At 48.3% G+C, this 26,430-nt stretch overlaps 1 protein-coding gene across 2 annotated transcripts in view; it reads left to right on the top strand.

Moving 5' to 3' along the window:
• WAS (WASP actin nucleation promoting factor) overlaps positions 1-22,923 on the top strand; it is a 372,670-nt gene extending 349,747 nt beyond the window's left edge. Inside the window, exons 11-12 of one of the 2 annotated variants that reach the window (XM_069647523.1) lie at positions 21,098-21,203; positions 22,199-22,923. In XM_069647523.1, coding sequence (XP_069503624.1) covers positions 21,098-21,203; positions 22,199-22,254 — 162 coding nt within the window. In that variant the 3' untranslated portion in view covers positions 22,255-22,923. The remainder of the gene's footprint in view (positions 1-21,097; positions 21,204-22,198) is intronic. The other variant, XM_069647524.1, reaches the window with a different exon arrangement.
• Positions 22,924-26,430: the final 3,507 nt, after the last annotated feature.

Here is a 26,430-nt window from a genome sequence, read left to right as displayed (position 1 = left end):
TCCTTGACAGGTTTTCTGGGAAATGTAGTTTGTTGCAGCTATTCTCCACGGCAACTGCCAGCGTGAGAGAAAAGGTGCATGACGGCGCCATAGCCCCTTATGAAGAGCAACCACTTTCTTGTCCCTCTTTCTGGCCTTACATGGAGCTCCCCAACTGTCCTTATTAACACGAGAGACTGAAGAGGCACGGGGCAGACCCCGGGGAGTGTGATGCGGCGAAGGTCGAGGTGTAACACCTTTCTTTTTGTTTAAAGTACTAGTAGTTGAGGATTTTTGGCAGTCTTGCTCTCAGCGCCCAGATGCCCTCGGGCCATGGTTTTGTGCTCTATAAATCCATATACAATAGAATACATTTTCTCAGATTGCTATGGATTTAGTGAGACCTATAGAAACTTCTAAACTAGGGAATCGTTTCATTCTCGTAATTCTTAACTATACCAATCGCTATCCAGAAGCCTTTCCCCGGCATAAAAGCACTATGCAACAGATTCTGAAACACCTCCAGCGCAGGGTTCCCAAAAGAAATCCTTACGGATCAACGTACCACCTTTATGTCCCAACTGATGCAAGAGGTAAAAGAAATACTGAATATCAAAACATTGAGAACGTGAGTGTATCATCCCCAACTGACACTCTCATTGAACGCTTCAACCAAACCTTAAAAAGTATATTGCGAAAGCTGGTAGAGACAGATGGAAAAAATTGGGACGTGATGATACCCTGGGCAATCTTTGCAGTCAGGAAAACTCCCCAAGCCTCCCTAGGATATTCTCCATTTGAGCTCCTGTATGAAAGGGAGCCCTGCGATGTTCTTTATATGTTAAAAGAAACGTGGGAGAAGCAGGAAGATGCTTTATTGCCACTATCACAAACTGCACAAAAGTCAAAATCTCATATGAAAGCAGTGCAAAAAATTGTAAAGAAGCATCTGGTACAGGCCCAGGAACAATAACAGGCTTTCGATAAAAGATGGACAGCTGTACCTTTTCGGTCGGAGAGTCAGTATTTGTCCTTTAAACCACATCAGACAATAACATGATTTCTGGATGGTATGGCCCCTATAAAGTCCTGGAACAGAAAAGCCCAATCAACTATCTCCTAACACAACCAGACAGTCTCCACAAGACGCAGGTCTATCATGTAAACCTACTAAAGGAGTGGATAGTAGTAAGTTACCACCATTATTATCGTGGCCCTCCTCACCGATTCACCCCCCCCCCCGTGAAAATAACTTGATTTTACACAGATCTATCACCCTCCCAACAGGCTGATAATAAAGATCTGTTAGAACAATTTCCCGAGGTGTTCTCCGAGCAACGAGGGAGAGTTGCAAATTTTTTTCATTTTTATTAGTACACCAGCAGGAAAAACCATAAACCTTAGACCATACAGAATTCCTGAGGCCCCAAAAAGGGTAATCGAACAGGAAATAGAAGACCTGCTCAGGGCAGGCATAATTGAACCTTCAGAGAGACCCTGGTGTTCCCAGATAGTCCTTGTCGCCAAACCCGACCTGACTTGGTGCTTTAGCATTGACTTCAGGAAACTGAACTCTATTTCACTATTCGTTAATTACCCAATGGCAAGAATCAATGAACTAATCGAAAAGTTAGGATTCTCTAAATGCATCTCAACCTTAAAAGATATTGGCAGGTACCTCTGGATCCAACCGCCAGAGAGATAAGAGATTTTTTTCTACACCACAGGGCCTGTTTCAATTCAAGGTCCTGTCCTTCTGCATTCATGGGGCTGCAGCCACATTTCAACGATTAATCGACTGAGTACTAAAACCCTATTCGACCTTCTGTGGAGCTTACCTAGATGACATTGTGGTCCATGGTGATAGTTGCCCTGAACCTATGCACCATTTGTAAGAGATCACCCGGGTCCTGAGAAAAGATAGCCGCTGAGCCAACCCACGAAAATTTCATCTTGGCCAGTCCACAGTAAAATATCTAGGGTTGTTTGTTGGGAACAGCCTAATTCAACCACAAGCTGAGAAGGTAAAGGCAGTCCTCCAAACACCTACTCCCAAGACCAAGAGGGAGCTTTGCACCTTTTTGGGGCTGACAGGTTACTACAGGAGATGTATCCCTAATGATTCAACCATTGCCGCTAATCTCACCGACAAGATGAAAAATTCCCAACCACAGAAATTCATCTGGAGTAAAGAAGACCAGGAAAGTTGCGATGGGCTGAAAAACATCCTGTGTAGTGAACCCATCCTCAAAATGCCAGACTTTATTATGGAATTCCTATAACAGACAGATGCCTCTAACGTTGGGCTAGGAGCTGCACTCTCACAAGAATACGAGGGAATTCAGAATCCCGTATTGTAAACAAGCCGAAAGCTTTTCCACAGGGAACAGTCCTTTCTCCAGCCTGGGGTCCGGCATGGATTCACATGCTAATGAATATTCCCCATCTTCAGGCTGGGAATCCTAGGTAAAGAAAAAAATCAGGATCAGTTTCGTTTCTGAACTGTCTTTCTACTATTAACCAATCACTGGTCTCTGGGTCATACTGCCCCCAGCCAATGACTGCCCTCTACCTAAGCCCCTCTCTGGCAGCCTGTAAAGACTGGGAGTGCGGGGTACAGCACTTGAACCACTAGGACCCTGCTTTGCAGCAGACAGACCACTACTCTTACTCCCACCCACAACAGACCTATCCCCACTAGGTTTTTGGGTCTTCGGAGAGGAAGGTTTTGGTTTACCCGACTGTGACTGCTTTTGGGACTCCTCAGCTTTCTGAGAGGCCCCCTTTTCTTTGTCCTTGTCCTTCCCACTGGAGTACTTAGGGGACACCCGGTGGGAGACCCACTTGTCAGCCAACCTAGCCAGCTTAAAGGGGTCCAAAATGTACTGGTCAGAAACATACTGATGCGGCTCTGGTGAACAGGCTTCCTAAAAATGCTCAAAAAACAAAAAGGTGGGACAATTCAACAAACGTTTTCACTTTGTAACCATCAATCCACCCCATCATGTTCATGTGCGCAGCACTCACCCAGTCAATCCAAGACACATTCTCTCGTTTCTTAAAATCCCTGAACCGTTTAAGGTATTGGGTCGGTGTCTTGCCAAACTTGGCAATTAAAGCAGACTTCATGCACTCATACTGACCCCTTTCTTCCACACTCAGTTTCAGAATACTGTCATATCCAGTTTGATGCACTCGGCTTAACAAACACTTAGCCCAATCTCTCTTATCAACATCTTGAATTGCACAAGCCATTTCAAACGCTTCAATCCATTGGAGGATATCAGAACCCTCCGCATACACACGAACCAAATCTTTCATAAACTTGGTTGCTGGGGACCTGACACTCTCAACTGGTATAGCTGAAGTCTCCACTCCAGCTTAACTGGATTCGCTGACATTCAGTGTCCTTGTCTTTGAGTTCAAGATCCCTATTTTTGAGTTCCACTTGCTGTGCCAACTCCTCTTTCTTAAGCTCAGCATCTATGTCCAACTTGTGATATTCAAAGGCCAATTTCATCCTTAATAACTCAAGCTCCAAGGAATTGCTGGGGTTTGAAACAGAGGCAGCAGGAATGGTGGCATTCCCAGAAACAGATTCAGCAAAAACCCCAGGGGTAGAGTCCTCATTGGTTGCACCCCTCCTCCCCCTTCAAGAGTTTCACAATCAGTCTGGTAGTCCACCAGGGCAGCTATCAGCTCAGCCCTAGACCTATCCACAAAGTCTAACTCCCTGGCTTCACAAGAACTATGGAGAGCCTCTAAGCTCATCCGAGTCAATTTACCATTTCCAATAGATTCCATTGCTTGTCATGCAGTTATCTTGTACACAACTAAACCTCAATTTAACAAAGTGCAGATATTTTGTAAGTGGCACGGTTATACACTGATTCTTAAAACCATAAGCATCCCACCGCCGCCACCAGTGTAAAGACTGGAGGGGGGTGTCTGTACTTCTGCTCTCTATTTCGTAGAGGAGAGGCAGAGAGGATCCCAGCCAAGATTCTCTATTTGGTAGCTATGGTCGAGCAATGAAGGCCTAGCTTCTCAGGAGGTGATGCAGGCTGGTTCTTAAGTACAGTGGAGTCCCCAAGCCTCCACAAAGGAATGTCCACACACTGTATTGGTTAAAACACAGTCTTTATATAATCAATATTCAAGGTTATGTACACTATCACAATAACTCACTTTGTGCTCAGAAAATCAACAATGGTAAATATATACAGTTCTACAGTGGTACCACAAATATCATCAGATCTCATTAAAGCGCATCAACTATACTGTCAAAATGTCACACAGATCAATAAACAGAAAACCAGCAGTAGAGAGAGGAAGGAAAGCAAGATGGTTGAACAATTGGCAGAATGCTGGCCCTGTACCACTAGACACAGTTCTGTGTGGAGATCCCCCCACCTGGGCAACCTGTAAGATAAAGATATAGCACAAGCCCAGTCCATATACTGTTCTAGGAGTCTTATTTCCTTCTACAATAGTGCTACAGATCCAATGTACCTGGAATTGTAGCGGCAGAGAACAGGGTGAACTACGGCGGTGAAGTGGCAGCTTTGTTCCTAGCGGTGCTCGTCGACGACGGAGCATTGGCGTCCTGCAAGGAAGAGGCGTGCGGAGCACCTCAGTGACGATAGTTCTGGACCGCAAAGAGATGATGAAGAGCTGTGGCCCAGCAAGGGCGTTGAGCTGTCAGCGTCTCTGTGGTCTTTAGGTGGCGGGAAACCCACCGGCGGATGCTCCTCGGCGCGTCGACGGTCAGGCCTTCTCCAGCTGGATAAAGCGGGCAGCGATGCAGACGAGAGTGTCCTTGGATCAAATGAAGTTCTTAGGCAAACGGGAGAACAGCGGCTCCAGTCGGCAACGGCGGTCGTCGACAGAGGCAGACAACAGTCCGGGCGCTTCTCTTTGAGATTCCGTGGCAGTCCCCGTCTCCGGTCGGCAGCCTGTCGTAGGTCTGTCTACCAGGGAGCTTTGGCAAAGATCAGCTGGTGCACGATGGTCCCTCGTAGCTCGGGAAGAGGGCGCCTTACCAGGTCCTCTCTGGGTCAGTCCTTGGAGACACAGCAGCTTTCAGATTGATGAAGGTGAGCAACAGAAATTCTTCTCTTCCAGCAGGGCTTCAAGGTTAAGCTTCAGTTTTACTCCAGTTGCTCTTCGTAGTGGACTTCAGCTTCTGAACACAAATTCTAGCAGTGGGAGGCCCCCAGATATACTAGTTGGTCTCCCATTCATTCTGCTGGGTCATACTCACGCAACCAATCTGTCAGAAGGGCATTCATGCAGGCAGGCATCCAATCAGGTGCATAGTGCATTCAGGCCATTCACTCCTCTCCAGACACTCACAACAAGTCATGTGTATTGGGACAAGTACCCAGCCATTCAACACTCCACACTGCATTCATACCAGTTTCGGGCCGTGCTGTCTCAGTCATTGTGTCAAACACCAGATACTAGACACCGACAACACAGAATGCGTATTCGTCACACACTCCATTTATCCAGGTCCCACCCACAGGGTGTACCCACAACATACAGTCACTGGGAAGGCTCCAGCCAGGCTGGCCTGGACTTCACAACAACACCATATATGGAACTTCCACCCAACAGCCGGTCAGGGGGAAGGGACAGAGTCAGGGCTTCCCAGGACTTTGGGAAAACAAGGTAAAAGGCAATAGAAAGCAAGAGGCCACAGGGGGCATCTTGTTTCCTATCAGGAATCAACTGATTCCAATGGCAGGGCCTGGCTATCCCAAAATGGAGGCTACTCAGAGCACCTGTCAAATTCAGCATGGAGCTGCCACCAGCCCATTCCCTGCTCTGTGGTCCACCCACAGGTGCCCAAAACATACACTAGGGGCACAGGGTTGTACCCCCACCCATGGGTGCCATAACGGTATCCCATGGGTCTGTTCACCAAACCAAAAGAGAGAGCTGCACCGCCAGGAGTCCCACATGAACTTCTGTGCGGAAAACATGACAGAACACACGATAAAAAGCAGTAAAGGACAAGTATACGGAGGCCCTGTCCCCTCCCATGCATTTCCAGCATCACACAGCCATCTATATATTTTTACTGCATGTTCAAGTGTTGGGAGTCCTCGTGCTGTTGCTCTCGAGCTTTTACTGCGTATTGCATTTTTCCAAAGAGTTTACTTTTATTTTTTCGGTCGATTCGAGCCTCAAGCTCAACCGATTCTTCTTCCGATCAACAGGGATCCGCTTTGAGGCCTACCCCGATTCAGACATGACCCAGGACAAAGGAGATTCGACGCCTACCGGATCCAAACTCTTTAGGATATGCCCAGGATCTGCACTGCAGAAAGTCTTTAAGGAGGACGAGCACTCCCGGTGCCACTACTGCCTACACACAGACAAGTCGCGCATGGAGGAGGACTATGCGTTCTGCAACAACACGTCCGTCCGGACCATAAAGGATCGTGGTAAACGACTCGCTGATTGGGTGCAGGCGAAGAGCCCAGCAGCAGGTCAGAAGAAGAAGTCCGAGTGGTTTTCTAAGAACTTTGAAGGCGCTCCGGCGACAGGGGCCCAACAAAAGGCAAAGCACCGCGAGTTCACGGTCACCGGGAGCACCATTGGTTTGGGCTCCTCGGGCTGCCAGGCAGGGCGCGATGTCACCGACTCCATCATCCACGAGCCAACACTCTGGCTCGGTGAAAAGGAAGTCGGAGAACCCGGGTAAGCTTCGGGAGAAACCCCGGTCGATCCCAACGGAGAAAGCCAAGGGGGGGGGGGGGGCGAGACGGTGACCCTCCCCCTAAGGTGAAGGCCTCAGATGCGCCCAAGGTCGTGAAGGCCCTGATTCACCCAACGAAGGCCTCGATTGAAGGAGTCGTGGCGGCCCTGGCAAAGCCTGCAGAGGCTACCCCAGTGGAGACGACTTCCAGGCCTAGAGTTTCCCTGCCACCCCGGAGGGAACCATCTTTCCAGCCTATCGAGAAGACCACCGTGAAACCCCGGGATGAGAAAGGAGGGGCACGGTAGCCCTAAAGGACATGGACAGCACCTCCGAGGATGAGCTGGCTGGCGTCAAAGCTATCCTGGACAAGGAGATCGAGGAGGTCAGGACCTACGGGAAGGATCCCGACGAGGTGGACGTAGAGAGCAACGGTGGAGCCGACGAGGAGCCGCGGGCCGTGGAGGAAACGGAGGACCCCACTCCCCAGCCAACGTTCCCGTCGCAACCGATGCCTACGCCACAGGACAATTCGGAGCAATCTTGATGGCTTTGCAGCCCCTATGTACGGAGATAAGGACAAGGTTGCCCTTACCCCCAGCGGACGATCCAGCGACACCTGGACCGTCGGGGAGCCTGCTGAGCAAGCAGAGGCGAGTCCATCCTCCCCCTCCCTTCCAGCCTTCACCCCCATTCCCCCCTCCGAGGGACGAGACAGAGATGGGGACAGAGATGGGGAATAACGATGGTGGAGACGACTGAATGAATCTCCCGCCCGGGCTTCCACCCCCGCCCCCTGACAAAATTGGCTCCTTTCACGCCATGATCGCCAGGGCCTCAGAGCTTTTCCAGCTGTGCCCCGAGGAACAAAACAAAGAGGGTTTTCTTTACCAACGACGGGAAACCAAGAGGAAAACCATGCTCTCAGTCCCGCTGTTGGACGACATATGGGACGAAGGGCTGTCCCTTTTGAAGAACCCTCCCACGGCCCCTGCTAAGAGAGACCGATACGAGAAGAAGTACCGGGTCCCGGATTCTGCTCCTATGTGGCTCAGGGCGCAACCAACCCCAGATTCCATAGTCTCCGCGGCAGCCAAGAAGAAAGCGGCAGAGGTGACGGTGTCATCCTCCACTTCCCCGCCGGACAGCGAGGCAAAGAAGCTAGATGCCAGGGGGTGTCGAGTCATCTCGTCAGCAGCGACGACCATCAAGGCGGCCAACGCCCTCGCAATCGTGGCCTATTATGATAGGGAGCTGTGGTTCAAGATCGCCCCTATCATGGACTTCCTCCCGGACGACAAGAGGGTGGAGGCCCTGGAAATCCTGCAAGAAGGCGAGGTGGCATCGGATCACGCCATCAATGTAGCTACGGGCATCGCTGATACCGGTTTTCATCAGATGGGCAACAGCATTTGCCTGCGCCGGCGCGGTTGGCTCAGGGCCTCCAACTTCCATCAGGATGTGCAGACCAGGGTACTGGACATACCCTTCGATGGAAACAACCTGTTCGGGAAAGCAGTGGACGAGTCGCTGCAGGCCATCAAAGTGGACACCGAGACGGCCTGTCCCCTAGGCACACTTCATCAACGACGGCCGTCCTTTTGGACCTCTGGAGGCAAATCTCAAGGTGCCTCCAAAGGATTTGGCGGCAGTTCATTGTCGTATCGCCAAGCTGCCCGTTCCTCGTCACAGGAAGCTTACAGAGGCTGCAGCTAGGCCGGTGGATACCGTCGCCGTCGCCAAGGAGCCCAGGGTGGCAAGGCCTCGGTGAAACAGGACTGAACCGTCTGTGAGGTCGGGCCCCCACCTAAGCACACCGGTGGGAGGCCGGCTGGCAAACTTTGTCGGCGTGTGGGAGTCCATCTCCACTGACCGTTGGGTGCTAGATGCCATGGCCCACGGGCACACACTGGAGTTCCAAAGGAAGTGCCCCCATTTACCACCTGTGACCAGGAAAGAAAACCACGTTCCACAGCTGCTTCTGGAGGTACGAGCCATGCTGATAAAGGGCGTGATAGAACTCATCCCAAAGAGGCTCCAGGCTCCGGAGTATACTCGCGGTACTTCCTCGTCCGAAAGAAGACTGGCGGCTGGCGGCCCATCTTGGACCTTCGGCGCCTCAACAAATACATCAAAGCCCAGAAGTTCCCGATGGTTACCCTTCAGCATGTGCTGGGATAGCTGGAGGAAGGCGACTTCCTGTCATTGCTGGACTTGGAGGATGCTTACTTTCACATCCCCATACAAAAAGGACATTGAAAGTTCCTACGTTTCGTGGTCTAAGGGCAGCACTACCAGTTCAAGGCCCTGCCCTTCGGGTTGAAGTCGGCTCCAAGGGTCTTTACCAAGTGCCTGGCATTGTGGTGGTGCGGCTGCGCCTGCAGGGGATCCACGTGTACCCCTACCTGGACGATTGGCTCAGTGAAGACAGTCCACCTGCTCACGGAACTGGGATTCTCGATCAACTTTGCAAAGTCCCACTTGGTACCGTCACAGGACGCCCTGTTCCTGGGAGCCAGACTGGACACAGTGGCACGGTTGGCCTAACCGTCGGAGGAAAGGACGAGGGCCATCCTGGGCAAGGTACAACGGTTGTTGACCATGGAAGTGGCCAGGGTGAGGACCATCAAGTCCCTGCTCGGCATGATGTCATCGTGCATCTACCTCTTGCGTCTGTGCAGGTTGCGGATGCGGCCACTGCAGGAGTTCCTCAAAGCCCGTTGGATACAAGTGGCGGGAAGCTTCGAAGACAAGATCCCTCTCAACGAGACTTTTCGTCAAGCGATTTGGTGGTGGGGCACCCGCGCGCATCTCGCTGTGGGCATGGACTTCCAGAACCCAGCGCACCAGGAAACGGTGACGACGGACGCCTCCCTGGAGGGACGGGGAGCGCACACCAGAGATATACACGCAAGAGGCCTTTGGCTCCCGGAGGAGAGGTCCCTGCACATCAACGTCCTGGAACTCCGGGCCGTGTTCTGGGCCCTCAGGTCTTTCCTTCCGTCCCACAAGGGCAAAGTGGTACGGGTCTTCACCGACAACACCACCACGATGTTCTACATCCGAAAGCAGAGGGGTACCAGATCCCCAGCCCTATCCAGGGAAGCGCAGGAACTGTGGCACTGGGCCGTCGCCCAGGGGATATTCCTGGTACCTTTTCATCTGGCAGGAGTGAAAAACACTGTCGCCGACTCACTCAGCAGGGAGCTGCGCTCCTGCCACAAGTGGGAACTTCAGCAGGATAAAGTGGATCTCCTATTACGATGGTGGGGCAGTCCCCAGATCAATCTGTTCGTGACGGCGATGAACGCCAAGTGCCGGAGGTTCGCCAGCAGGTTTCCCCAGCCGGTGAGCATGGGCGATGCATTCTCTTTCCCCTGGGATGGCCTGTTCCGGTATGCGTTCCGGCCGTTGCTTCTGCGACTAATCAGTCAACTCAGACGGTCCCGGTGCAGGATGATCCTCGTCGCACCGGCGTGGCCGAGGCAAATATGGTTCCCGGACCTTCTGGACATGTCAGCGTTCCCCCCAGTCAAACTGCCGGCAGATGCAGATCTTCTCGTCATGACCCAGGATCGCTGAACCTGCAGGCCTGGCTCCTGCAGCACTAGAGTTCGGAGGCTACGACATCCCAGCGGACTGCAAGGAAGGATTGCAAAGGCCAGGGGTTCCTCGACTCTTAAGTGCTATGGACATAAGTGAAAGAGGTTCTCTGTCTGGTTCAATGCACAGAAGATCAACCCCCTATGGATCACGGCCCCTCAAGTGCTGCCGTACTTGCTGCCGCTGTCCAAGGTGGGGCTGGCGCATGCCTCCATCAAAATCCATCTGGCGGCTATCTCCCTCTACACCAGAACTCCGGGGCGGTCTTCGCTGTGGTCGCATAGCCTGGTGAAGGAGTTCATGAAAGGACTGTTCCGCTCGTTCCCGCCGGTGAAGGCTCTGGCCCCGGCGTGAGAGCTCAGTGTGGTGCTGACCAGGCTCATGGGTCCGCCATTCGAGCCCCTGGATTCGGCACCGCTGAAGTTCCTATCGTGGAAGACAGCTTTTCTTGTGGCCATCAACTCCGCAGGACGAGTGGGAGAGAACCAGGCCCTCTCTTCGGTAAGCCTCCATATCTGACATTCCACGAGGGTAGTGCTGAGCACGCACCCCTCCTTCAAACCCAAGGTGCTGTAAGACTTCCATCTCAACAAGCCCGTGTTACCTGTTTTCTCCCCGTCGCCTTCGTCGCCGGCTGAGAGGACTTTGCACTCGCTGGATGTGGCTCGAGCGCTGAAGTTCTACATGGACCGCATGAAGAGTTTTCGGAAGACATCACAGCTGTTTGTGAACTTTGGACCTCTGAACCAAGGGAAGGCCCTCTAGAAGGCTTCCATTTCCAGATGGCTCTCCGGCTGCATCATGCACTGTCACCGGTTGGCAAACCGACCGTTGCCCGGCCGTCCGAGAGCCCATTCAACCAGAGCGATCGCTACTACTACAGCGTTCCTGTCTGGTGTGCCCCTGCTGGACATCTGCAGGGCTGCTACGTGGAGGTCAACACACACCTTCACGAGATTCTACTGTGTCGACCGGGATTCCAGGGAGGAGTCCAGAGTCGGCCAGGCAGTGCAGCGCAACCTGTTCGCTTGAAGGTGAGCCTGGTGAGAAGGTAAGAGATGCTTAATGTTGAGTTGTTGAAATGCTTAATGTTGAGCCGTGCCACCTCCCATGGTTGTGCATATGTGTACTGCTATGTATTCTTGTATTCATGAGCATATGAATCCATGCCAGACCCCATGCTGGAGAAGGAACAAGTTACTTACTTAACTTGTAACTGTTGTTCTCCAGCATGGGTCTGGCATGGATTCACATGCAAACCCTCTCGCCTACCCTTCTGCAGTTCTTCTCTTGGTCCTACTGCCACTTTACGTGCTACCAAATCTGAAGATGGCTGCCAGAGGAGGGGCTTAGGTAGAGGGCAGTCATTGGCCGGGGGCAGTATGACCCAGAGACCAGTGATTGGTTAATAGTAGAAAGACAGTTCAGAAACAAAACTGAAACAGATTTTTTTTTCTTTATCGAGGATTCCCAGCCTTACGATGGGGAATATTCATGAGCATGTGAATCCATGCCAGACCCATGCTGGAGAACAACAGTTACAGGTAAGTAACTTGTTCCATGTGTGGCAGATCAGAAGAAGGACACAGACTCTTGTTAGACGTTTCTTAATGTGTATTTTTTAAAGCAAAAGGTTAATGCCTACCTCTGCCTATTTCTATGGCATATTCCCTACCTAACAAACTAAGGGGCTCGTCAGTCATCAGTGAATGTCGTAAAAGAATCTGTCCACTGTCCCAAACTAACCCTAACTGACCCCAAGGTTCTTGCTCCTTGCAAAGTTATGTACAATAACTAATCTTCAAATAGTTCTTTGAAATCTCTTTAATTAGCTCATACAGTTCTTGTAGCACTTTATTACCCCTATTGTTCTTCTCAACATGTGGCTTTCCTAATACGATCCTGATATCTTTCCTCTTGTCAGTGTCTCTTATTTGTTGGTTACGTGGTTCTTTACTTCTATTTCCAATATTAATTCTTCCCTTTTCCCAGGGTAGTGTTATCCAACCTTTCTGTGATTCTCGATTGAGGTTTCTTTCTCTTTTATTATATTCATGGTTTCTGGCCTCTGTAGGTTGTATATCCTTTAAGATATACGTTTGTTGATCAAAGAGGGCCGCCGGAGCGTGAGGCTGCACTTCTCTGCTCTCCGCTCTGGGCCGTAACATAAAGTGACAGAAGCCGGATTAAATAGCCGTGAATTATACATATCTCGTCCCCCACTGCATGTACTGGGATGGATGAGTGCAGCGGTAGAGTGAATACCACCCTCCGACCTGCCAAGAAGTATCAGAACAGGAGCGCGTGACACAGTGAAAAGGAAGACGGCCTGATAGAATACGGGCTGTCGGAAGAGCTCCCCGCGATAGGGAAATACAGATCAAGAGGCGAAGTGGCATCTGTCCTGCTGAAGCATTGGCAGCGTAGGAAGCGGATCGAAAACGTGGTTGGGAAGAGCTGGGAAGAGAGGAGATGTCACACTGGACCCCAGAGTAACGCACAGAAGACGGAACAGCATTACGGCCGAGCAGGGTGTAGGACTCCTGAGTAGAAGGTACACTGATGCATGTGAGCGTTAATTAAATTGGATATACTGAAATGAAGGGCGCCTGGGGTGCGGAAGACTAGAGGTGCCACTAGAACTGGGGAGGCAACAGTAAATGGACACCAGAGCTCTGATCAAGCGCGGGAAGCGCAGAAAGTAACGCCCGTAAAAATCAGAGTGGCAAAACATGCGCAGAGGAGTTGGAAGACAAAGCAGCCCAGGAGGAATGAAAAGCGCTGCAGAACTTTATTGAAAACTTCGCAATCGGAAATCGGAGGGTAGAGGAGAGCAGAATTGGGTCAGAAGAGTCCTGGGAAACTGGGGAAAAGATAACAGGGTGAGAGCAAACACAAACAGCCTACAGTGAAACGTGGGCTTCAGTCTAAAAGTGCTGCAACACAGTGGGAGTGACACATAATGTACAATTGAGAGGCATAGGTAATCCACCCTGTTCGGAGGATTTGAAACGCGCTCTGAACGCACCAAGCTGCAGTAAGAGAGGGGAGGAGGAGATGGAGGAGACAGCAAAAAACACACACTGGCCCTACACAGCCTGGTTATACCAGCACCACCCAGAGGAGCTGAGAGAAGAAGGCAGTGGCTGAGGGGAGAAGGCAAGAACCACTAACACATAGGGCCTCATTACGACCCAGGCGTTAAGGGTTAACGCCGTCGTTAACCCTTAACGCCTGATTCTGATTTTAACGGCTGCTTTTAGCAGCCGTTAAAATCCATGGCGCTAACCTGCCATGATGCTAATTACGCCACCGTAATTTACGGTGGCGTAATTAGCGCCTTCCCCACTCCCATTATGCCCTATGGGGCAAAAATGGGAATGGGGAAGGGAAAATGGGAAATGGGGATTTACCGCCCCACTCACCTTGGAATGGGGCGGTAAATCCGCCATCCATCATGGTGTAAACGTAGTTTACACCATGGTGGTAATGTTGGCGCAATTAGCGCCTGGGTCGTAATGACCCCCATAGACTCCTGGGCTTCTATTTAAGGACATTGCACAGTTAACCAATAAACCCACTTCCCTCCCTATTCCCTTATAAGGGGAAACGGGCAGAGTAAGGGGACGCACTCCTGAGGAAGTGTGCACGTACCATCAGAGACAGTGTTCGAAACGGGGGGGGGGGAATCTCTTAGATGTAAGGGATTAAATCTAGGAGCACCCCAGCAAGAGCTAAAAAGGCGACCAGTATGCAAGGAGGACAACTGGAGTGCTGTTGGAGACAACAACAGGAAGACATACAGACACCAACTATGGGGAAACAAACTGGGGGAGAAGACACGACCAAGGACTCCCACAACATGTCATTAAACAAAGAGGAACTACAGGAGTGCCTGAGAGGAATGGAAAGTAGAATGATGGAATCGTTCCAGGAGCAATGTTGGAAGATGAAAGAAGAGCTGAAGACATCATTACAGGAAATTAGAAAAGAAATCAATGACCTCGGGAACAGAGTAGATGGACCTGAGGATGGCCTATCAGAAATGTCAGAGGAGGTCAAGCAAAATAGCATCCTACTTGAACAAGTAGCTAGGACTACCCATAATTTGGAAATGCAGGCGGAGGACATAGAGAACAGCTCTCGAAGGTCCTAGACAACGACCTCAGGGAGAGTATGCAACAATGTTAGCAGTTTGCTGTCGGGGTTACAACCAGATGAAATAAAGATTGACAGAGTGCAAAGAGTGGGACCCAAGAAAAAGGAGCCAGACCCGAGACGTCCCAGTCGCCCTGACCTCATAAACCATAAAAGAGGAGATACTCAAAGCAGCACGATCACAACATTTAACGATAAACGATTCCCAGATCCATCTGTATCAAGACATTGCAATAGCTACGCTACAAAAACGGAGGTCTATGCAACAAGTCACAAAGGCAGTGGTAGCTAAAAACATTACCTACAAGTGGACATTCCCTTTTGGACTCCTATTCATTTGGGAGGGTAAGCAACATCAAATCACTACATGTGAGAAAGGCCTGAACGTGATGCACATAGAAGAAGAGCAGGATCGAACGGAGCAGAGCGCGAGATACAAACCCTCGAATTATGGTACCAGGGCGTGGGAATGGACGACAGACAGTTTTACTTCTCTTTCAGACCTCTTGCTTCTGACTGGTCCATACACCAAAAGTGGGGGAAAGACATGATCAGGAGATAAAGCCAGCTGGTAAATGAGCGATCACAATGGAACGGAAGGCGGTATAGAGACCTGGTTAAATAAATTCACTAGAGTAAGGTGGAAGAGCCCGGATGGAGAGGGGGTTGAGGGGCTATCTTGGAAACTAAAACACGGTATGGAAGATCCTGGCAGGGAGAATTCCTGGGTTGTACAAAATCCAACGCCCTCGAGTAACATCTGTGGAGGTCCGAGAGGACCTAGGTCATGGAGGGGTAAAGGGAATAGGGAGGGAAATGGAGGGGGGACTAAGAGGGTGAGGCGGGGAAGGAGTTGTGGGAGTTGGGAAGGGGTTGTTGTATGGTTCAAAGCTTTACCAAGTCCGAGGGAAGCAAGGAAGGAAGCAGTAGGAAAGAGTACATTGGCACTAAATTCCCCTGAATATGGCTGAAGTGAATATTGCAACCTGGAGCGTACAAGGACTGAATATACCGGCAAAACGTAACTCGATATTGGGAAGGCTCATAGAACTCCAGGCATGAATAGTACTCATCCAGGAGATAGACCTCCTCCCCAAAGACGAAAGGAGAATGTCACACAGGGCCTATCCCAAACAATACTATGCTTCCAGTAGGACAAAGAAGAGGGGTGTTGCAGTTCTGATAGCTGCTAAATTACCCTTCAAAAAGCAATTCCTCCAGACGAAAGGTATCTGGTTCTTAAAGGTTCCCTAGGAGCTTAGTTATACACAATAATTGTAATATACGCCCCTAACGAGAAGCTGGATCTCTTCCTGCAGGAAATTCTTCTGAAAATAGGTCGTTGGTGTGAAGGACAGGGATTAAATGGTGGGGACTTTAACTGTGTGATGGACCCTGTACTAGATAAAACGCTCCCACGTACTTCTGCAGATCAAAGGAATAGGCAAGCATTGGGGAAGCTGTTTAGAGATCTGGAGGTCATAGAGTCATGGAGATTCTTTCATAATGAGGAGAGGGAATACACCCACTACTCTGCAGTACATAAAGGCTACTTGAGAATAGATATCGTTCTTGTTTCATCAACGCTTATCCCACGGGTAGTACACATAGAAATTGGGGTCAAGTACATATCCGATTATGCCGCGGTGGTCCTACAAATTGAAACAAACAAAGGTGACCTACGGACCTGAAAATATTGGAGATTGAACAAGCTTACACTGAGGGACATAGCACTCAGAACACATACAGAGAAAGTAATTAACAACTACTTTTAAGAACATGATAATGGGGAAACGGACTGGAAGATAGTCAGGGAAAGCAGTGGTCCGGGGGGAATTTATATCCCAATCCATAATATACGTCAGGGGAAAGGAAGTAATAAGGGTAAGACTGGAGGGGAAACTCAAGGAGGCAGAAGCACAACACAAAGAATGGCAGACAAAAAACATTGAGGGCACTACGAAACATTATTACACAATTAGAAGCGTATGTGGCAGATCGTTCTGCACAAACCCTAATAAACACCAAACAAACATACTATATGCAGGGAGGGCAAGCCAACCGATTCCCAGCAGCCAAATTGAGAATACAAAGGGCCCGGAATCACATTGCCCAACTCAGAGATGAACAAGACAACCTATTTACAGCAGAGGCTGATAAGATCAGCATCATGGAAAGATTCCACAAAGGTCTGCTGAAACAGGAGCGATTAGACCCGCTCCTTCAAGCAGGATATGTGGAAGCATTAAAAATACCCTAGATACCTAAAGAGGAAAGGGAAGCTTTAGAATCACATTTTACGGTGCAGAGGTCAGCGATGCAATATCATCCCTACCAAGCAATAAGACACCAGGCCCTGATGGATTAGGGAATGGTTTTTACAAAACTTTCAGGGTACAGCTGCTTGCACCTCTGACATGACTCTTCAATCTTGTAAGAGAGGGGGGTACAACTACGGAAGATATGGGGAAATGCACCACAGTACTACTTCTCAAACCTGGGAAAGACCCCACAGACTGCGCCCCATTGCCCTACTAAATAGTGACGCTAAGATATATGCTAAAATATTAGCGACCAGACTTATGAAGGTACTCCCGAATATTATTCATGTAGATCAAGCAGGGATTATTGTAGGAAGGCACACGCAGGACAAGATACGGCGAGCCATAGACATAATAGATCTGGGGACTAAAACAGAGCAAACATTCTCCATAGCTACACTGGACGCATGGCGAGCATTCGACAGTCTAGACTGGGGATATTTGCATAGGTTACTGGAGGCTTTTGGGTGTGGACCTTTTTTTATAAAAATATTAGCAAATTTCCAGATACCATCGACAAATATTTGAATTAATGGGCAAACCTCAGTACAGATTAAAATTCGGAGAGGCACGCATCTGTCTCCCCTGATATTTGCCACAGCTATGGAACCCCTGGCGATTACAATCAGGCGAGACCAGGGGATTCAGGGGATAATGCGTGGAAAAGAAAAACATAAAATCACACTCTACGCAGATGACATATTGGTTTTTTTGAGACACACCAATACTTTTTTACCTGGAATGATGAGAAGGTTACAGGAATTCACCATAGTCTCGGGACTTACTAGAAATGACACTGAGTCCTAAGCCTTAAACATATCTCAAGACCCAGGAGACATAATACAATTAAGTAAGGAGTACCCCTTGACCTGGGAAGATGACAGCATAGAGTTTTTTGGGATAAAACTGACGACTGGGTATAAATGATTATATGGGGCAAATATAATTCCACTGTGGAAACAGTTAAAGGACGATCTGCACAGATGGAACACCCAGGAACTTTCCTGGTTCGCTTGCATAGCAGCTGTTAAAATGACATTGCTCCCCCTATTACTGTACATAGTGTGCTCACTACCGGTGGAAATACCACCCAGCTTGATCAAGACATTACAGTCAGAGATCATCTCTTTTATCTGGCATAGCAAAAAAACAAGGATATAAAGGAAGGTTTGAACACGTCCAACGCTTCTGGGGGCATTGCGGGTTCCCGATGTGGTACGATATGTCCTGGCAGCGCAAATAGCACCTATGTTATAATGGGTGACAAACGAGACACAAAAAGGATGGTGTCAAATCAAACAATGTGCCACGGCCATACCCCTGAGGGTTTTACACGCCATGCGCACTGCAGCTCGAGGAGCAAAATGACAACTCTTAGAGGCAACTAAAGTGTCGTTAAGGGGATGGGATCAGGCACTTAAGAGACAGAAAATACCCAGAGGATTAGGACCATACACCCCAATGGCTTATAATATAGACTTTACTCCAGGACAAACACCTACATTTTGGGATACATGGAAGGGATCGAAACCCCTAACTCTGGAGGAATTTTACCAAAATGGGAATCCCCATCTCTTTGAGGAATGTGAACAGAAATTCGGCATAGATGAGGACGACCGATATAAATACGTGCAGATTAGACAATGGATCACCCAAAAGGAGGTCAGAAAAGCAGGTACAAGAGCCCCCACAGGACTAGAATTAACCTTACAGGAGGGATTGACAATTACAGGGCTATCAAGACTCTACAGATTGCTGGACAAGGCACAACTGGGAGATAGACTTCTATACATGGATAGATGTGATAAGGACCTGGGCACCCCTATTATGGAAGAGGAATAGGAACAAATTTGGAGCGCGCATAAAACATCCAAAAGTACCGCTATTAAGGAGACAGCATACAAACCTTGTTATAGATGGTATTTGTCCCCCCACAGGATACATGGCATTAAAGTGAGGTACTCTCCCTTATGCTGGAGACAATGCAGGGAAATGGGGGACATGTATCACATGAGGTGGTCATGCCCCAAAGCCAAAATATATTGGAAGGAGATCCTGGGGAATATAAAAGAAATAACGGGGGCACAACTTACGGACTCACCAACAGTGATATTGCTGGGAGCAGAAGTAGAGGACGTCTGTGTGGCAAGTGGCAATATAGCCACTCTCTTTACATATTTGCTAATGGCGGCACAAATGGCCCTGGCTCAGGGGTGCAAAACTGCAGAAGTGCCTGTTGTAGCTTGGTGGTGGGTAAAGATTTGGGGAGTATTGGCCAAGGAGAAAGTATGCGCGCTGAGAACTGGGACATATCATACGTTTATATCGGTATGGCAACCGTTCCATGAATATGTAAAAGATCGGGAAATGCACTTTTATAAACCAAAGCTACTTAAGAATGTACATGTGACTTGACCCCGCAAGAAAGAGCAAATGGTAAAGGGGGAAATCCTTGTGGGGGAAAGGAGCTGGAGACTTACAAACTTGGAACAGTAAATATTGACCGCATACAGGTTGGGGTTAGGTCGGGGGGGTGTGGTTACGAGATGTTAATCTGTTCATGTTAAATGTTTTGACAATAATAGATAAAACCGCATGATCACGAAAGTTTGGTGATGAGAAACCAGATGGCGAAAATTTACAAACTGTGGAAGATACAATAACAGAACAATACTGGTTGTAATGTGATTGAAAACTGTGATTACGAGTGAATAAATAAATATTTTTTAAACAAAAATATATGTTTACTTTATCTTTACTATCAGGACTTTTTCTCATGTGTTCTTTCCCTTGAATGACGATGCTTCCCTCACTTTGACTGCAAGGAGTATGATCACTCTCATAATGATTATCCTTCAATTGTTCATATCGTTGTGTTATACTCTCAACGGGGCTCATTACAAGTTGGGTAGGTGACAAAGTTCTGTGCTTGAGCTGGGTTGGGGGAACAGGAAACTCTTGGAGCCAGAAAGAACTGCCCACCTCATGATGCCCACCCTGGACATTGTGTATGAAGGATTGCCCAGAATCCGCCATCCGACCCCAACCTCTTATGTAGAGTAGTCTCCATGCCAACTGAAAACTGCAAGTTCAGTTAGTGCAGGGATGTAGAGGTTTCCTCTCAGCAGTTTTCATACTACAGCTAGAGGGTGGCTCTGAGAACTGGGCACATGCAGTATAGAGAGTGAGCGCAATTCATGCATGCTCTCTGGTTAGCAGAAACTGGGAGACTGCGGGACTCACAAACAGGCTGCAGACACAGCGCTGGCAGAAATTAGGTTGCAGCTTGCACACAGAGCGGAGTTGCAGAGCCTTGCTGCCACCATGACAGTATCACCTGACTCCAAGATGGCAGAGGGAGCTCTTAAGCTCTTGCCCAAATGCTACTTGCCGAGCAAGTCATAACTGTCAACAAAGCTAATGGGAAGTCACTTTACATGGGTATAATGAGAGGGGGGTGGGGAAACATGGGAAAAAGGCAGAACAAAAAAATCCTGACCAATCCTGTGGCCTACAATTAATGAGAAATACATATGCTAACCATGTTGAAAGTGCCACCAATGGCCAAATTCATACTGTCAAGGAACAGGAATTTCAAAAAGGTTTGCAAGGTCCAACTTGACGTAAGCATAGGATGTAGGAATTTATAGTGCCTTATGATACAAGGTCATACTATCACATAATGTAGGTTGCATAGAACCCCATTGTGCACACCATAACTTTGTCTGCAGCCACATTGCCAGACATCCTCTTCTTCTGCCCAGAAAACAGTAATTTCTTTTCTTCCCAAGCACAGTACCATTGCCTTCAAGTACACATTAGTAATGTTGCCTAGATTGTATTCTGATTCTCTTCATTGCATAGGGATGTTTCAGGTATGTGTGTTACTGGATGTAAAAATGGATTCACATGCAATGAGTGCCTGCTTTGTGGGGAAGGCTGTCCCTTTACCACCCCATGCCGCCTCGTTCCCCCCATGCCTTACTCTTCACACTCAGGCACTCTGTTGAGGGTGCCTTGATGCAGTTTATGAATCCATAACATTGGTATACACTATTACAAAACATCTGCAAAGCAGTGGTGGCTAGGCACTCTGTACGAAGTACTGCTGTGGATGTTACAACTTCTTCATTGCATTGAATTTTAATCATAAAGGTTTCCACCTGATCTTAAGATTATGGGTTTCAGCAGATGGGAACCAATCCTTGCCAACAAAAATACCCTAAGTATGAGGTGTTATGTCATACTGGTATTCTGTTTGGGGAGAATCCACAGTAGGATGATCTTCACTTAACAGTTGTTAACTACTGGGTTTCTTTGACTCTAATAGATTACTGACTCTGATGGTGCTACGTCCCCATCAGAGAGCCCTGAAGGCCTGGTCGGTGCACTGATGTCTGTGATGCAGAAGAGAAGTAAAGTCATCCATTCTTCAGGTGGGTTCTGTCTATGTTTTCCTGTTATTTGTTTACTTGACAGTTGTGGCGCTTGATGGATGAGCTTGCCGTATTATATTATTTCAGAACTCGCAACCTGTTCTACAGTTATGTCCAGCTGCACCATGCACATTGGGCACACAGTTGTTAGGTTTCTACTCTCAGGCATACTCTGAAGTCTGGGATTAACACAGGTACCAAATTGTGTGGAGTACATAGCCCTTGGGTCGTCAAAGTTACTAGAGGCATGGCTGTATTCCATTTCTACTTACACAGCAGTTGGTACATCCATAGAGGCTATTGGTTCATAGTAATGCCACACATAGTGAAACACTGGGGGCCATGGGTATATGTGGATGCTGAATACAAGGACATATACTACCCCAATGACACAAGGATTAGAGGTTTACACACAGGGCACAATGACTACTGAGAATCCAGTCTACACAATACTCAATGACCTATTCAGAGCCGAATCATAGACAGACACGCAAGAGCACAGCTCCATATACACTAGGCACTATGACTCCGGAGGATCCACATTCTATAATACTTTCTGGCACCTCCATCCCCATCATTCATCATCTGCATCCTGAGAATTAGCCCCTGCATAAACTGACACAGACTTACCCATCATATACCATACTATACTGAATCCAGAGAATTATGCTGTATATGCACACTGACACCTCCAAATCCCCCTGACGCTCCATGCATGGTATGCATTGAGGGCATTGTTACATATGAACACCTCCATGCTTAGTATCACATAAGATGCAGTAAGGTCTGCTACAGGCAACAATGCACAGCTGATGTAAGTGAGAACAGTTAGCGTCTCCATGGCTACAAAGGGGAGGGTTTCTGCATATCTGTAGTGAGTCGAGAATGGACACCTGGACTACTGCCCACACTTCACACCTATATAGACATAACGTTGCATTCACGATATTAGGATATGGCCTACTGATGAGTTGTTTTTTCCTTTCAAACTGCAGATGAAGGAGATGACGACGGCGGTGATGATGAGGATGATGATGAGTGGGATGACTGAGTAGACATCTTAGTCCCATAGGATCTGCACTTTCCGAGTTCCTGGACACGCAGCACCTTGGGCATACGCTGAAGAGATCCACTCAGAGCCAGACATTAGGTTATGCCATGAATATGATCAGCGGAATGTCCCTAAGCCTGGCCTCTACAAAGGGACCTCAGCCATGTGTAACTCTATTTTGTTGAACTTGGAGGTGCAGAAATCCACACCTCTATCCCAGCAGACCATTGCTCCTACCGGAATGTCATGTAGTGCATCTGTATACCTCGAGGTAGGAATGTTCTCTCACAAAATTTTCTAGGGAGTGCCAGAGTTGAATGGAGTGTTTTTTCACCCTTCAGAGACAATCATGGAATCTCATTGATATTCATAAACTGTTGAATAACTTCTCGTATGTGCGCAATCTCATAACACATTTTCATTAAACACGTATATGTTAATTTACACATACACATGCAATTGGTGTTTATGAATAATATTAATTTAAAATCACAACTGATTAACCGGCTTTACATTATCATATTAACAAGAAAAAGCCATCTACAAAAGATGCTTAGACTGCTTTTACCTCAAATAAAGTGGCAACTTTGCAGGCATAATATGAACAATGGATAATACAATAGGTAGGCAGCAGTAAAAAGGTGAGAAAATAAATGCAGCTGTCACTTTGAGGCTGTCAGTCTCCTCTGGTATGTGATTGTACAGTGTAGTGGCATTGGAGCTCTCCGGTCATTTTTCTGCTCTATGAGCAAGTAACTTAGTATGCAGCTCAAGCTTTTCAAGACATTGGGCCTCATTACAAGTCTGCCGGTCCGGAAACAATGGAGCCGGTAGCAATGTTCTGGCACCCTTTCCAGACCGGCAGACTACAACATCAGCCCCGGTAGGCACAATTTGATTTATTGATTATTTACTATGTGCTTATACACAAGTGTTTCAAAGTGCAAACATACATGGGAGGGGGAAGACTCAGGGAAACACAAGGCAAACGATCTTACTAAAACAGGGACCAAGTGCACCTAGTCTCCTCAGAACCTGGTTTAAGTGCAGAGAGATACCACTCTCATGGGTTGTAACCGAAGTGCAGTAGTGCTGCAGTAAGTGCAAGGCCCGGGGGCAAGTGCAGGAGAGTGGCAAGGAAGCTTGGGACCTGTGAGGCTCTGAAGGTGAACCAGGCAGCCAGTCAGTGAAACTGAGCAGATGTAGAGAGGGAGCAAGAGAGCAGAAAGAGGTGGTTAGCAGGGGATGGGGAGAGAGAGAAGACCAGAGGGGAAAACTCCAGTGGCAAAGGAGAAGTGGCATTGAAAGCTAAGGGGGTGAAGAGGAAAGTCTTGAGGATTTTCCAGAACTTAAGGAGATCCGGCTCAAGACGATCCGGGTCAAGACGGAGGGAGGCAGGCAGGCAGGTGGGCTCCAGAGGGAGGCACCTGCAGTTGATAAAAATCTCCCCCCAAGTCTCTGCTTGGAGAAGCAGCTCACCCGTAGAGAGTTGGAGGAAGACGAGGGCTAGGGAAGGTGAGTATTTAGGAAGAGAGCGTTGCAGGTAGAGTGGGTGCAGGCCTCTGAAAACCTTGTGGACAATGCAAAGGGTCTTAAACTTAATCCTTGCAGCCACGGGAGCCAGTGAAGGGATTTCAGTGCCGCAGAGGTGCGGTCCCTGGGCTTGAGGCCAAGGATATGTCTTGCGGTTCTGTTCTGGATGAGTTGAAAAGGACAGAGTGTAGAAGAAGGCCGGTTGAGAAAGAGGCTGTTGCAGTAGTCCAGCCTAGAGAGCACCAAGACTGGAAACAGTGAGCCTCTGGGGGAAGGTGAGAAAAGGTAGAATACCTCTGAGAAGGTGCAGTTGGTAGTTAGACTTTTTAGAGGTGTCAGTGATATGAGATGAGAAGGATAGAGTGGAGTCGAAGATGACCCCACGATATTTTGCCTCGTTGGTAGGTGGAGGTGCAGGGCCAAGGAAGTCCAGCAAGAGAGAAAGAGGGAAGACGGGAGCAGGAGGACAATCTCTGACTTACTGGCATTGAGGCAGAGGTTTGCTGCACACTACAGCTGAATTCGTAGACACAGTCATGTATAAGTAAGGAAGAGGAAGAGGCAGAGGATAACCTGAAGGAGAGCCGCGTGTCATCCGCGTAAAACTGAAAGTTGTAGGTGAAGGTGGCTATCATATGGTCCAAGGAGGCCATGTAGCCATTGAAAGACCACAGGGATAGGTTAGATCTCTGGGGGACACTGCACGTAGAGAGAGTGATAGGGAAAGGAAGGACCCTAATTCCACCTGGGATGGGCGATCAGAGAGAAAGGAGGTTAGCCATGCCAGTTAGGGTGTTGTGGTTCACTGTATCGAAGGTAGAGGAGAGGTTGAGTAGAATGAGAACAGAGGGAGAGTTTGAATCAAGGTTTGATAGCAGATCTTCACTGGTGTTCAGAAGAGCAGTTTCCATGCCTCTGGATGCTCTAAAGCTGAGAAATAGCCAATTTATCCAGGAGTTTGCCCAAGAAAGGAGTGATAGAGACCGGGCAATAGTTGCCGGAATGGAAGGGTCAGCAGAAGGTTTTTTGAGGAGAAGGTGCACAAGGGAGTGCTTAAGACCAGAGGGGAAAACTCCAGTGGCAAAGGAGAAGTGGCATTGAAAGCTAAGAGCTTACCAGTTGTCACAGAAGCACAGACACCATTACTAACGGTCCCAGTGCTACTGAGTCCCCATTCCTGAGAATGGGGACTAGCATTTTCCGCCGCCTGATATCCCGGGCCGCCAGGACTAGTAATGTCCGGGTGGCACCAGAATCTCAGGCGATGGAAACAGTGTTAAAGTCTGGTGGCAACCCGTCGGTAGCACCGGCGGGTTACCGCTGGACTTGGAATGAGGCCCATTGTCACTGCTAAATTTGAGTTTGACATTACTTTTTCAAGTCCACTCGATGTTCAGTGTTGTAATCTTTCATTACTTGTTTCTGTGAGGAGGTAAGGTTGATTAAACTGTTTTAGTTTTCTGATGTCCCTCACCCTTTTGCTCTCAGAATACCTACACTCTCTGACAATTGTACCACATGTGGAGTTAAAGAATCAAAAAAGGATGATCACACTCTGTGTTTAGGGTTTATTCTTGCTCTCACACCATTGATGAGCATCACATTTGTCAAAAAGGCCTCTGTAGAACATTCTGGGAATCTCACTAAAAAATGCTTCCTTCTCAGCGGCAGGATTTGTAGCAGTCTTTGATACCCCGGGGTTCACTCAGAGAAACTGCAGCATTACTGTTGTCCCTGGTCGACATCGGGAACTTTGACATCTAAATTAAAATCCCAAAAATAACTCTGTTGAAATGCTCACCATCCAGGCAGACATCAACATCGGTTCAATGTTCAATGTAAAAGAATTATAACATCAAGGATCCTGTCTCTGTTGACATCAGTGGTGTCCAAAGCTACTATTTCAACCTCAAGGGCTATGCAAAGGGGCAATATTGTGTCACCAACCCCTGTGGCATCAATAGTAACAGTCCAGGCACTGAAGGAGCCAAAAAAAGGCGAGACACATTTGGTGAACCAGAAATAAGACTCGAACCAGAGGACAGGATTCTACCCTACTTTATTATAATAAAATGAAAACGCCATACTGCTAATTCCCTTCCTAAGAAACTAAAAGTAAGGTGCTCATCACGATGTAAAAATAACCAAAATCAGTGCTCCGTCCAAACTCTCCAACTATCTAGCCCTACCACTAGATGAAAGAAAGTAAAGCAAAGAAATAGGTTTTCACCCTGAGGCTTTTCAACACCTCCTAGCTGAGCCCCTCTCCTCCAGCCAATCTTCAAACTAAATGTTCCTCCCAAGGACACAGGTCCTGACCTAGTTCACTGCAGCAGTTCTCACAAAGAAAATCCAGATCTCTCAGTTCCTCTAATAAAAAGATACAAAGTCACTTGATCATTCAATACACCAAAGTTTTCATTGCTTGCATCCAGTGGGGTATTGGATTTAGCCCCCTCTAACAATATCGTATTCTGCGTCCCACCTCGCTCTCTCGAGCCTTCCCACTAGCCTCGGCATTACACCTTTCAATTCAGTGTTCTCTTGATTTTCAGTATTATCAATTCCTGTGTCCCTCAGGACCCCTCAGCTCTGCTATAGGCTATGTGCTGGCTCTCTAGCCCCTGGACGTCCCTTGTAGCT

The sequence above is a fragment of the Ambystoma mexicanum genome, chromosome 2q (genome assembly GCF_040938575.1).
Source record: "Ambystoma mexicanum isolate Mex_15411 chromosome 2q, UKY_AmexF1_1, whole genome shotgun sequence".
Classification (NCBI taxonomy): domain Eukaryota; kingdom Metazoa; phylum Chordata; class Amphibia; order Caudata; family Ambystomatidae; genus Ambystoma; species Ambystoma mexicanum.
This window is presented reverse-complemented; position numbering and strand designations above follow the sequence as displayed.